The 15,239-nt window shown below is 31.1% G+C and overlaps 1 protein-coding gene across 1 annotated transcript; it reads right to left on the bottom strand.

Moving 5' to 3' along the window:
* Positions 1–5,017: 5,017 nt before the first annotated feature.
* LOC120155677 (alcohol dehydrogenase class-P-like) lies at positions 5,018–8,058 on the bottom strand. Its single transcript, XM_039167175.1, has 9 exons — positions 7,956–8,058; positions 7,457–7,593; positions 6,668–6,714; positions 6,120–6,531; positions 5,968–6,043; positions 5,810–5,871; positions 5,630–5,725; positions 5,388–5,549; positions 5,018–5,306 (listed from the first exon to the last, which is right to left on the bottom strand). The coding sequence occupies exons 1-9, from the start codon at positions 7,987–7,989 to the stop codon at positions 5,184–5,186; spliced, it is 1,149 nt and encodes a 382-aa protein (XP_039023106.1). The 5' UTR covers positions 7,990–8,058; the 3' UTR covers positions 5,018–5,183.
* Between the last annotated feature and the right edge of the window lie 7,181 nt (positions 8,059–15,239).

Below are 15,239 nucleotides of genomic sequence, written 5' to 3'. Positions count from 1 at the left end.
TGAAGGTGCATCGATGCATTAAGGGGATGCATCGATGCATGAAAATTCGAAGCCATTTTGTGTATCGATGCACCTATAGTGCATCGATGCACCCCTAAGGAAAAATGTGAATATGGGTTTATTAAGTTCGTTTAAGTTGCTAGTATCAAATTACAAGGTGTATGTATCTAATAATTGTCTTGAAAATGTATAATTATGTAGATTCAAAGCCTGAACGAGTTCCAGAATCATTGTCAAGTAAGATCGATCAAAGGGAAAGATAAGAGATTGGAATTGACTAGTGAGGCCAGGTGAGTGCATATTCAATAGCATATGATGGGTGATGGGTGATGGGAAGAAGACTTGCGATGAGTCTATTTCCTGAAGAGTTACATATGAATTCATGATTAAAGGCATAAGTTGAATATGAGTGTATGTATGCTTGATTATATGAATTGATATGGTTTGTATGTGCTATGTGGTTTATGTACACACACTAGTAAGTGTTAATAAGAGAATATCAAATAAGTTATGAAATTATATAAATATAGAAGATAAGTCAAGAGATATAGGGAAATGGAAATAGAGGTTTATGAAGAATCATAGGAGAATAAATATAAGTAATAAGACAATGAAATATAAGACTATGTGAAATACATGGTTATGAGAATTAGTAAAATAGAGTTATTTGATTTAATGAGAATTGAGGAAACTAAATAAGATTGAATTATAGAATGGAATGAGAATAATATATCTATTAGGGAACTTGAATATAAAGCGCTGATATGTATACATATATGATAAATTATATGCTAAAGATCTATGGAATTATATGTTAAAGATCTATGGGGTTATATGAAAAGGTTATAAGGAATGTATGAAAATTGAATTAATTAAATGGATTAAAGTAGTATATAAATAAAATATGATTAAGTGTATATATATGTTTAGAAATACGACATTAGTTATATAATCTAAGGGAATATAAAGAAATAAAGCATAAAGTAGACGAAATGAGATAAGTTATTATATACCTATATGATATACGTTATCAGGTAATATGAAAGGATTCAGGAAACTTATATAAGCTATGTGAAAGTGATCTAGGTGTTTATATGTGAATTATTCGGTAATAAGTTATATGAAATAAGTGTAGTGATTACCAGATCATAAGAGATAAGTCAGAGAATGTGAATAATATGACCAGAAACTATGAGCCTGTGTGATGAATTGAATATATGAAGACATGACTATGAGATATGTGATAAGAAGTTATGATTAAATGATCAAGAGATATAAGCTAAGGGATATCTGTGAATTACATGAAAATGTTCTATGTGTAAGTGAACTACGTGATTACATGTATGTGTGAATAAAGCTACGAGCTTATATGAATATGTGATATGTTTACATGAATATGCGCAAGGATATAAAAGATAGTGCCCATGTTATGTGTCTTGAGAGCTTTGGGGTATAGTTGACATGCCAAGAGTCGAGGGTCTGTGCGGTCCTTCGGGACATATAGGTATCCTATGGAACATCTATGAGGTCCTTTGCAACACATATTTGGTCCTTAGCATATGTATATGATTCTTAAGGAATTTCCTATGCGGTCCTTCGGGATATATATATATATATATATATATATATATATATATATATATATATATTCTTTGGAACATGTGTGAAGTCTTGTGAGACACATACTTGATCCCTAGTATATGTATATGATTCTTAAGGAATGATATGTGGTCCTTATGGACATTATTATATGACACTATGGTGAAATTCTACGCGGCACTCCAGTGCAAGTCTACGTGGCACTTCGGTGCAATTATACGAGCTGTTATGACAGCATTAGTGCACAACCTCTATAGACTCACATACCTATAGTTCTCACATACGTCCATGGGCTAATCAGGAGATAATAACAAATATATGTTTGTGATATGATAAATGTTGTGTGTGTGTATATTGTTTGATTAAGGGGTTAAGTATAAAAGTATGTGATTAAAAGATAAACTGTTGATGATGCTTTATGTGTATGTAGGTATATTTTGTTAAGTAATCTGATATGATTTTGTATGCTATAATGAAATAAGGTGATTTAGTATAGCATGATAGAATGAAACATGCATGCATTGTTAAATGTTATCAAGTGCATTATAATTTTTATTTGCCTCACTAAGTCATCGACTTAGCGTGTGAGTGTTTCACACGTAGGTTTCAGAAAGCTAGAAGAAAAGCTAAGAGAGCAAGACAGGCCAGCATCTCCCTTACAAATTTCAGATAAGAAAATAGATGATTTAAATGATTTTTGGTTATACTTGAATATAATTGGCATGTACTAAAGAATTGAGTTAATATGCTCTGATTAATTTTAGTTATTGTGGTCAAGTTATGTAAATAAATTGTTTTTACTTTAATTAAAGCTTTAAATATTCTTTGAATTTTGTCAAGAGTCAAAGTTTGAAAAGTCAATATGACACCTCGAACTAGTATCCGGGTCGGGTATGGGTTGGGGTGTTATAATATTACAAGTTGATTAAAGGGAAACGAGCTTGAGAATTATTAATTCATAGGACAATCAAATAGGTTTGATATGTGAAGAAATATTAGTAAAGATAATAGCACATGAATTCAAAAGATTAAGGAATAAGATGAACCCGTTTATTAAAGTTTTGTTTCCCTTAGTAAAGCATAAGATCGAGGAAGTTTGTGAAAGAGAAGAGAATATAAGAATGTAGTTTCCTTATTGTTCTAATCTGGTATGTTTTGAAAATTCAAGGACAAATTTTCTTTAAGGGGTAGAATTGTAATACCCCAAATTTTGGCTAGTGACAAAATGTACGTTTTGAAAGTGTGGTGACTAAAGTATAAATTTGAAAAAGTTTAAGGACCAAAAATGTAATTTATAAAAGTTATATATTTTGGCCCGTAACTAAATATTTACTCTGAAATTAATATTTTCGTGGGAATCATAATTTTGATTCAGATTTGTATTAAAAATTATAAAGCACTAAAGTATGATAAGAATTCGGATAATTAATTATATATTTGTACAAGACCCTCTTTCTTGTTCATTTGTGCATATGTGCAGTCAAGATTAATACTCTTTTGCCAATTCTTGAATGGATGATGGAGTTTTATTTTTGGATTCACTGATATTTATCAATCTTCGTTGGTTAGAGGATAGTTTGTAGGGTGTTCTTCGTCAAGTCCTGCTTCGAACTCTTCTGGTACTACTGGTTGTGATAGAGATTTTCTGATCTAAACTGCTGTCAACATAGATTTTCTGGAAGTTGAATGTGTTATTATCAGCTATTCAGCTTATTGATGTGTGTTACTATCAGTGTAATCTGGTTCCTGTCCTCAATTATTGCTGCAAACTGGTGAGTGCTGGTCGTTTTGATCGGAATTGTTAGTTTTGTTCATCTAGAATTCTAAGCAAAATCAATGAAGAAGAAAAAAGCTTCTTTCCAGTACACTGCCAAAATAGCAGATGTATGCCACTGATCGGTTGTTCAAGGCAAGGAAAATGCATAGAAACTGATCAAGAAGAAATAGTAGTAGAAGAACAAAGAAAGCTGAAATAAGCTTCTTTCCAATACACTACCAAAATAGCAGATGTACATAACTGATCGGTTGGTCAAGAAAAGAAAATGCATAGATATTGATCAAGAAGTAGAAGATGAAGAAGAAAGAAAGAAATCTGAAGAAAACTTCTTTCCGGTACTCTGTCAAAACTCCATATGTACATAAAGTCATTAGTTGATCAGTTGTTCAAGGAAAGGAAGAAGCGAGACATTGATCAAGCCAGTAGCAGCTTTTTAGAAGCTGAAAATAAGAAGGATGGGAAAGAATAAAGAAGAGCAAGGAAAGATAAAGGGTGCAGTGGAGAAGATGAATGAGGAAGATGAAGAAGAAAATGTTTGCATTTTTGGTCTTCGTTTAGTTCTGGGTATCAGCTCATTAGCTGACAGCAGAGTGCTGAATGATCATAAGTTTGCTTGATCATTTTGCTTCTGTTAAATTGTTAGGTTGTTCGCCTATTATTAGTCTGGGTTTGGGCTATAAATACCCAATATCATTGTAACCCAAAAGGGAGATAATCCATATTGAATAAAGAAACTGATATTCTGTTTTCTTGTATCACCGTTCACCGGTGCTTCTCCGGCAAATCCATAGGCTTAGTCTTTTCATCTATTTCTATGTTGACCATTCTATAGGGAAAGACTGTTTTGCATGTTCAAATTTATATCCATTGTACAATTTATAATTTTGCTAACTCTTCTGATTTTAGGACTAAATTTCGAATCTGTATTCGTGATGCTTTTTTATGTAGGAAAAAAGTTTGGATTTTCAAATGGCTTCAGCAAAAAACAAGGAAATTTTGAGAAGTGTTTTACGATGCAAACAAACCCATAGGTCCATTCTTTGTTAACTTAGAATGAGAGTCAAGTCATTTGAAACTTGTTACCAATCCTAATGCCGAAGAGATTACACAACTCTCACTACAAAAAGGCTCCTATCATGTTCCCTTATTTCTTTTGTTATTTAACATTCTTTAATATTTTTATATAATGTCTTTTTTGGGTACAATTTATATAATGTTAAGAATATTTAGATTACTACCCACCTTTAATTAAAATATATTGAAATCTTAATTATTTTTGATTTTATGTTCTTTTATATGTTATACCAATAACGATGACAATCTATATTTAATTGTTTGATGTTTAGTTATTTCAATGATTGTGAAAAATATGTTTCATTCACCATTACTTATATTTAAAATATCTAATTATTTTCTAAACAAATACTATTTTATAATCACTCTAAATTATTTAAAATATATATTTAATTATTTAGAAATTTTATAATTTTCAAATTTATTGGTCTTTTCATAAAAAAATATTCTCAAGTAACTTCTTTATATGATCCATTCACTTAATTCCCAAAAGAAAGGTTTATTGGTGATTGAAGTTTGGAAAATCTCAGAAGTAGAAATTTATTTCACTCACACAACATAACTTGCTTATTCTCTCAGCACATAATATAAAACTCTATGTAGTTTAGAGTTTTATATTGACAAGAGCACTCTTGATAACTGGGAAAGTAGACACAAAATATCACACAGTACAATACAAGGTAGACTTCTGATCCACAAATAGATCAATATGCAGCAGCACAGCACTACTTGCTTAAGCATCCAAATGAATCATGCATCTCAGACCTATGCCTTGCAGCATGTAGTCGAAAGCCTTGTTGATGTCGGCAAAAGGGACAGAGTGAGTGATGAACTTGTCCATATCCAGCCCCAGCTCCTGCAACAACATCAACAAAATCATCATCACCAAGTAATTAAAAATGCAGAACTTATTAAGGTATGATTAAAATCTCATCACCTTGTTCAAGTATTTGTCGACAACCATGGGAATATCAGTGCGCGGTTTGTAGTTGCCGTAGAAAGCACCCTTGAGGGTCCTCTCACTCAGTAGATTCATTGGATGGGTCTTGAATGCATCGTCTTTCTTCGGCACACCAACAAGCACACAAACACCCCAACCCTGAAATCGAAGAACAAGCATATGTATGTGTCTATATAAATTTTGAGCTAAAAGTGACTATAAATGCAACAGCTAAGTACATCATGGACGCATTCGAATGCCGAAATCATGGCCTGGACGCTCCCAGTACACTCGACACTGCGATCCACTCCTCCGCCGGTCATCTCAACGATCACCTGATTATTGGCAGTAAACTATGTTATTCTCTGTAGCACAAAATTGTCTCTATTATCCAAATTGCACGTTGAAAACAAAACAACCTCTTGAACAGGCTTGTCGTAGTCTTTTGGATTCACAAATTCTGTAATCCCAAACCTCTTAGCTGGAATCAAGAAAAAGAAGAAATATAAGCAAATTATATTAGTAATTTTACTCAAACCAGGGAACCCCATCAGTTAAACAGATGATGCTATGCTACCTTCTTCGAATCTTCTCGGATTCAGATCGACAGCGATGATTCGAGATGCCCCACAAATCCTTGCACCTTCAGCAGCCTAATTCATAGTGTATGTAAAAGAATCAAAGTCAATCCAACACATACACCAAATAGAAGAAATAATAATAACTCACAGCAAGGCCAACAGCACCCAGTCCGAAAATTGCAACAGTTTGACCCTTTTTGGGTTTAGCAACATTGACAGTGGCCCCAAAACCAGTACATATTCCGCAGCTAATAGGGCAGACTTTGTCGAGCGGGGCGGTGGGATTGATCTTAGCAACCTGGCCAACATGGACTACAGTATATTGGCTAAAAGTAGAGGTTCCAACGAAGTGGTAGATTGGCTTGCCGTTGATGGAAAATCGGGTCTTGCCGTCTGCGAGCATAACACCTCGGTCGCAGTTAATACGAAGGAGATCGCACATGTTATTGCTTTCTTCGGACAGGCAGTGGCGACATTGCTTGCACTCTCCGGTGAAGATAGGGAGCACATGATCTCCCGGTTTCACGTCGGTCACGCCCTCACCTACACTCTCCACGATCCTAAGCAGTCAAGTTCACACGAATCAGGTTTATATTTCATGTATGATCGGTATATAGAATCTAAACCTTCAAATTTAATACATGATTTATAAAAATGTAATTTATAGATTATATAAAGAAGGGTAAGCTTTCATACCCTGAGGCCTCATGACCAAGTATGCGAGGAAACAGAGGAGTGTAACCCTACCAAATCGAAGAACAACACATTAGTTTAATTACCGCTTATACAGATATATCTCAGTCCAATACGAAGTACAAGCATTTTTCAATAAAAAATGAACAGTTCTTTCACAAATTATTTAATATTTGTTTGGAGAGTCAACTTAAAATTAAATTTGAGTTTAATTATATAATTATATCATGTTTGAACAATCATTATGATTTAAGATCTTGTCAATTTCCTTTATATTCTTCAATTTCCTTTATTATTATTAGAATTTTAAATAAACATCAATAACTTGTGTTCATAATTTAATTTTTTATAACATCAACTTTTGTATATTATGTTTTAATTTTTGTTTATTTTTTGATTGAGTTTAGTTTGATTGACATTATCATTTGTACAATATACATGACATGAAGAATTAAGATGTAATTATAATATGTTTATTAAATATATCTTCATAATTAAAATTTGTAGTAATTATGTGAAAGAATGACACTAAGATAATAACTATATTTTCATACAACCATATTATATTATTTAAATATAATCTTAATTAATAAAAAGATATTTGCTACCAAGTAATAGTAGAATTAATTCATTAAATATGATTAAGTAACGATACCAATATACTATAATTATTGTTACTTTGGAATTTGATTTTTTTCTTCGTTTGATAATATTTACTGCAAACTGCAATAATATTCATTGTATGTAGAATCAAAATGAATAATAAGTAGAAATGGAAGAAATAAGACAGACCTTGCACTCCCAGTAGTAGACATCAGTGTGACATAAAGCAGTGAAGAGAATCTTAATACGGACTTCATCCTTTTGGGGTGGTGCCACTTCCACTTCTTCTATCGACAGTGGCTTCCCAGCCTCCCATGCTACCGCAGCTACATTCAATATTTTTACATTTCATTTTTCACTTTAAGTTTTTAATTCATTTCAATATAAACCCATCAAACATCAAACCATCTTAGTGATTAGTAGGAGTATTGTTTTTCCTAGAAATCTAGAATTCGAGCAATAAGAGAAAATAAGACGCGTTGTATTGCATTCTTGAAAAACAATTTTCAATTCAAATTTTAAAAATTGTATTATTGAAAGAGAAAATAAAAATAGAGAAATCACAACACGAATATAAAAATAACAATATTAACTTAATTAAAACTCAATTCACAAAGAAAACAAGGAATCAATTGTAATTGTTTGGGGGTAAGGGAGAGAGAGGAGATATGATGAAGCTGATCATCACCTTTGCAACGGATAACCTGACCAGCAGTGCTCATTGTCTACGAGTTTCAAATACTGAAAAGAAAATTTTCTTCCGATTACCAGTGTGGCAAGAAAGCAGCTTCAAATGGCTCCTATTTATAGTAAAAATATATCACTCTTGACCCCACAAGAAATAATTATTGAATGTATGAGGGAATGTCCACATGGCTTCTTCGCATTTTAGTGGTCCAAGAGATTTCTTCTCCAGTTCTAACCATATATATCAATATAATTGAATTGATATTGGTAGATATCATGAGAACTAAATATGAACTAACTAAACATAAGATAAAATGAATAAAAAAACAAGCACACATCAACATAGGATAGAATAAATAAAAACTATTAATTACTATTTTAATTCTCAATTCCATATTTTAAATAATAATTTATTAATTTAATTTTCACTTTGGACACAATTAAATAATAATCCAAACCAATTAACTTAATTTGTGAATCATTTATTCAATTACAAAGAAATTTTTATTATTTAAACGAGTATTTTTTTCTTTAATTTATTTTTCATCTATAATTTATCTAATATCTGGTTATTTTAACATGCATATAATTTATCCAAACCTTTTATTTTTCATCTCTAATTTATTATTTGAACTCGTATGATATGAGCTAAAATAATATAATTAAGTTTCAAATCTTCTTCTTCTTCTTTCTTTTGACACGTTTCAATTATTTTTATCGGTCATTTGCACATTTTTATGTTTATCTCTTTTTCAGGCTTTAATTCAAAATCGCTACGATTGATCAAGCTGATATTTATTTGTTATTTTAGTGACCTCCACTGCTTTGGACCTTCGGATTGTATTTGGATACACAGTTACGTTCGTGGATAGTTTTCTCACGTCGCTCAACTCTGATTTGTGATTTGTCAGTGGTCTTTCAATATCTTAATTTCATTTCATGGTTCGTTTGTCGATATAGTCATATATGTTTGTATCTTTTGTTAGAGTTATTTGGTTGAGTTTTAATCTTTACCTTCTGTTGTCGTTGTATAATTTTAAGTAACTAGTTTCTTGTAAGGTTATAAAATATATTTTAATTATATATTTAATTTACGATTATGATCGTAAATTTTATTATTTCTAGATATATTTTTTAATAAAATTAGCCACTTATAATTAAAAATAAGGTTAAAGTTACTGTGGCTGTCCAAATTATTTTCCTTTTCTTCCATTTTATTTTTTTATCAGACTAGTAACACATTTTGCATTAACTTTTTTTTGACAAAGGTTGGATAACTTTCTATACGATTGGATTTGTTGGATTACAGCACTTGTTTATCTCCAAGGCAGTTTTTTCACCTCCAAAAAAGAAATAACAAATGTTTTCAATTTGGTGTGGAATTGAATTCTTCTAAAGATATATATTAGTCAGTTGCATTTAATAATATACTCGTCCTCGTCAAGCACATAAAGTATTAGGAGACAAATGTTTTTAAATTAAAATGTTTTTATCAAACATTAACGATGATCAATATTTTAAAATAAAATATAACAATAAATTAAAATTATTTGTGAAAAATTGATTACTGTTATTAAGGGCGAGTAAAACTCGACTTGACTCAAAAAGTTATTTTTTCAACTCGGCTTGAATAGAAAAAACTTGACTCAAATAAAATTTAAGCTTTAATTTCATAAACTCAACTTGAGAAAATTCAAAGTTCAAATCGAGTTGTCAAATACAACTCAAATAGTAACTCGAATAACTTAAAATATTTAATAATTAGTGAATTGTTTTTAAGTTTGAGTCGACGTCCTCCACTATATATGATATATGTACCTTACATATGAAAACTTAAAAAGCAATATTATAAATATGTAAATTGATTTTCATATGTAATGTACTATATCTATATAAATATTTATAATTAAATTTAAATAGAAACTCAAAAATTCAACTCGGCTCAACTTGACTTAACTCGAAAAAATTTTCAATCAATTTCGAATTATAAAATAGAACTGTTTAACTCAAATAACTCAAAAAATTTTATGTCAATTTGACTCGATTAGACACTCATCTCTAATTGTCGCGCGAAAAACCATTAAATAATTGGTAGATATTTCTTTGTTTTGGATAATACATATCTAAATCATTTACCTTAAAAAAACAATTTACATTGTACACGACACTTGGAAGAAAAAAATTAAAGCTTGATCTATTATCTTAGTACCCCTCCCCTAAATAATATCATTGGCCCTTGTAAAGCATAACTACAGACAATGTTATGTTGATATGAGACACTTGCTCCTTTCTCTCATAGCAGCATGATTTAATTATAATTATTTCATAAGATATAAATTATATATTACTAATAAATAATAAAATGTAAAAAATATTACTTTATAGAATTAACTATTGTGGACAAATATGTTTATAATTTATTGTACTAAGTATCTAACTTAGACATAAAAGGAAAAAGTTAACTAACACTAGATAACTACTAGAGTTTCTATAATTTGATTTTTAAGGAGTATATATTTTATTATATATAATATATCAAATATAAATCATTAATTTAAAGGTCCAAGTGTGCTAAATTATTGTACTAACCAAGGAAAAAAGATGCCTCAACATGAATCATAGAAGACGTGGAAATAAGGATGGTAGGCCAGATGTCAAATGTGATTATTTTGGCAGCTTATTGATTGTTTTATCTATTCTATTATTTTCTTTCTATGCTTATTACTTTAAAAAACACCGAGAAAATTATTTTTTAACAGTACCCTAAACCAAATTTATTAAAAATATTTCTAAATTGTACACGTAAGATTGTCACGAGTCTTAAGAAAAGCGAGTGAAGGCCTCGTGTTATACAAAGCGTGAGGTTTATTTGTTAAAACTAAATCATAATTAATTAGAATCTAATCATGTCAACCATTAAGAATAAATATTAGATTTGCAGAAACATACCTGAATTAATTGATAGGTTGAAATATTCAAGTCTTTCTTTATCTGTGATCTTCCAAGAAGATAGGGTTTCTCTTGCCGTAAAAACTCTTTGACGGGATAAGAGTAATACAAGTTAACCTATTTTTTTGGGACCACTACCTCTTATATAGATTGAATATTAGGTCAATCTTTTAAGTATTTAAAATTTTGCCCTCATCAAATTATAAATACAACTTATGGTATCTACACTTTGATTCCATGACACTTTAATACATATAACACATGTAATATAATTAGTCACTTACTTTTGTGTCATACTTCAAGATAACATTGTACTTATACATATGTGCCCAAAAATATGGATTTTAATCCAACATTATTCAAACTGGACAAACTTTTCAAAGAATGCAATTTAATATTTAAATTAACGACCTCGCGTTATGCAGAATGCGAGGTTCCCAAGATATTCAAACGTCCAGAGAAATTTATTACTAGTGGTATTTCGCATACCTCGTGTTATACAAAATGCGAGGTATGTAGTTTCCAGCCCAAATCGCAAGTGCTTATATGCATGTTTGAGGAGTATTTTCGGGTATTTAATCTCAAAATTTTCATAATTTATAAGATTAGAGGCATAACATACAAATTTATCTTTCAACTGAAGTCAATATCGAGACATACGAAATATTGTAAGCAGGTTAAAAATCGCGTTGATGGTTTCAAAGCTTGTTTTGTGCATTAAGAAAATGTTAAAATGGGTTGATAGGCATATTCAAGGAGCTTTTTCGGTAATAAATCTCAAGAATTTCATAATTTATAAGATTAGGCGTAGTATTGTAACTTATCTTACAATTGAGAGTAATATCGACACATACGAGACATGTAAATGGGGTAAAAATTGCGTCAAATGGTTCCAAAGCTTGGATTTCTATACGAAGAAGATGCTAACATGACTCAATAGGCATGTTCAGGGAGTATTTTTGGGAAGTTAGTTAGGAATTTTCTTCATTTATAAGATTAGAGGGTAGTTGATACTTATGTTTTAATTGAGGCTAGTATCGACACATAGGAGATATTCTATGCGGTGTAAAAATCGCATTCAAAATGGTTCGAAACAATTTTTTTTGAAATTAATGAATATATTTTATTAATTAAAAAAGTAGTACATAATTCTGGCTTTACAGTTCTTTCTCTGTGTTCGACTAAATCCTCGTCTTAGAATTAAAAACACAAAATAACATAACAAAATATAATACCCAAAATTAAAATAACATAAATTTTAATATTAGAAAATAAAATTCCATAATTATGGTACATAAATTGAAAACGAAGTAATATTTTATGCTATGTTTGATCTTAGTTTGATGGAACGAGAAGTTTCTCGAATTTCATGTACAAGGGAAATCATGGGTTATTGGATGGAGGATGCCACCGGAAGAGGATGCCTTTTTAGAAACAATAATTTTCTCGAGAATGTCAGGTTATTTGTGTTGAAGAAGGTTCATGAAACCGACGAGTTGATGGAGTGAATCGGGCATAAAATGGAATTCAGAGACCATGCCCACGATTACAACAACAACCTCGTCCCTCTGATAACTTGTTTTTTCAGATCTACGAATGGTTTAATGGAAGAAGATATGCATCCAAAAGAGGATGCCTTTTGAGAAACAATAAGTTTCTCGAGAATTTCAGGTTACTTATGTTGAAGAAGGTTGAAGAATTACCAACGAATTTGATGGAAGTGAATCAGACACTCCAATTACATTTTATTTGGATGGACGACTGGTTTGAGGATGCCACTAGAAGAGGATGCCTTTTAAGGGTGTTATTAAATGAAAATCTACCATGTCCATGTGAAAGCCGATTTGATGAAATAAGAATTTCTCGATAAGGTCATGTTTGACCGAAGAAATGTGACAGATTTACCCGTGAATTTCAAAAGGCGACGTCTTATAAAAGAGATTCTCTTCAGATGGCATAACTTATAGCACCAATATTGGATAATGATCTCTAAGTTTCGTGGCAAGTCATGCCACAAGAAGAGGAGCCCCTTATAAGTAGAGACCCCATGTTATAATTATGATTCCACAAGAGGATGCATTATATAGAGATGACCCCGCGTCCTGTAAAAGTGTTTTCTTTTGAATTGACACCTTGCGTTTTATATATACGAGATCCACGGAGATTCTTGACGTAGCAGCTCCATAATTCCTAACCTAACAAAACCTCGCGTTTAATAGAAAGCGAGTTCATCAGATATTCTTGATGTGGCATCACCTTTAACGTACACATTTTATTTGACATGTTTTGCCTCGCGTTATGGAAGGCGTGTGTTTTGATAAAAAAATCTAGAAATACGAACCATAACCATATTGAATGCATAACTTCGTAAAAAAATTTAATGTCAAGATTTTCTACAGTTGTGTTCTATTCGGGAACTTATTTCTACACTCCATTCAATGCCAAGATCAAGAAAGATGAGTTATGATTTGATTTCAATAGAACTTAAAAACTCTACACTCGGTTGACTTATAATTTTTTTGAGTCGAGTCGAGTCAAATTTTTGAGTTTCTGTTTCAATTTAGTTATAAATATTTATAATATTATTTGATTCCATTTAAATGATCTTTTATAACCATATACAATACATGTGTATTTCTTCATATATTGTTTTTTCATATGGACATATATTTATGATACAAAGTCGAGAGACTCAACTCAAACTTGAAAACCAATCCACTAATTACTAAAATTTTCAATTATTTGAGTTGTATTTTACAACTCGGTATGAACTTGAAATTTTTTTCGAGTCGAGTTGGGTTTATGAAATTACAACTCGAAGTTAATTAAATTCAAGTTTTCAAAGTCGAGTCAAAAAATTGATTCTTCGAGTCGAGTCGAATTTCACTCACCCCTAATGCCACGTGTCACCGTTTGGTTAGAGGATTAACTTTCATAAACCGACTTGACTCGAAAAATTTCAAGTTCAAGCAAAGTTGTAAAATACAACTCGAAAAACTCGAAATATTTTAGTAATTAGTGGATTGATTTTCAAGTTTGAGTTGAGTCTCGACTTTGTATCATAAATGTATATTACATATAAAAAAATGAGAAATACACATGTATTGTATATTGTTATAAAAGATCATTTAAATTGGAATAAAAAATATCTAATATTATAAATATTATAATTAAATTTAAACATAAACTCAAAAATTTGACTCGACTAGACTCAAAAAATTCTAAGTCAACTCGGAGTTGTAAAATAAGAATAAATTTATTTTAACTTATTAAAAGTAGGACTAAATTGAGAGAATATGTAAATAATAGGGACCAAATATGTGATTATATCAAAATATTTAACTATTGTTAACGACAGTTAACTTGGGTGACCACATCTTAATTAAATAAAAATGAAAGTGACCATATCTTATGCTTTTTGAAATCAGTGATAAAAATGAACAAAACATAACGTAAGTGATTTTCCATGTAGTTAACCCTTCTTTTTTTTATGTTTATAAATCAGTATTTAAATAAATTATCATATTGTTAAAGGATAATTGATTGATATTTTTGAATATTTGATCTATCGAAACTTAATTAATAATTTAAAAAATTGAACATCATATTCAAATACTATTTTAAAAAAAGAAACTAAAATTCGATTAACTAAAACAATAAGGTTTTTCAAACATTACATATTTTTTATTCAAGAAAAAAGAACTAACGATGCTATATCCACTCATACTGCATTATGGTAGATGACGAGTTCAATGAGGATTCCTATGAATCAATCTATCTTCATCAGCATCACCATCAACAACATCATTACCTTCACCACCACCACCACCCACCACCACCAATATCATCATCGCCTCCATCGCCATCTATAGTCCAGTACCACCATTGGCACTGGGATCAAGACCGGTGTAAAACATGTTTTGTGGCAGCGTTTGCTCAACACTGCCAGAGCCGAAGTCTATTGCTGATGGTGGAACGTATATAGAGGGTGACATTAATATGGTTGAACTGGTGCATGAGGCAATATATGAAGGGACAACAAAACCGTCGGATAAGAAAGAAATGCCTTGATAAAGCCTTTTGTTGTATGCGTCATATGTTGAAATATTGACTAAGTCGAGTAAGCGAATGCATGAGGTGTTAGCGATATTTGATGTCATAGTGATGACTCTGCAGGTGGCTGTGTCATTCTCGATGGTGAGGCTAGAGCTTGTCTTATTCTACTCCAGCTTGATTCCTCTCCACCTCTAGCACCACGTTGCGTCGACAGACGGTTTTGGGGAGACACATAAATTTCTCATGCTCGATCTTCCTCATCAGTATATGTGGCTTCCTA

Source organism: Hibiscus syriacus, unplaced genomic scaffold, assembly GCF_006381635.1.
Source record: "Hibiscus syriacus cultivar Baekdansim isolate YM2019G1 unplaced genomic scaffold, ASM638163v2 tig00111200_pilon, whole genome shotgun sequence".
Classification (NCBI taxonomy): Eukaryota; Viridiplantae; Streptophyta; class Magnoliopsida; order Malvales; family Malvaceae; genus Hibiscus; species Hibiscus syriacus.
Note: the sequence above shows the minus strand (reverse complement) of the source record. Positions and strands in the feature narration are given on the sequence as shown.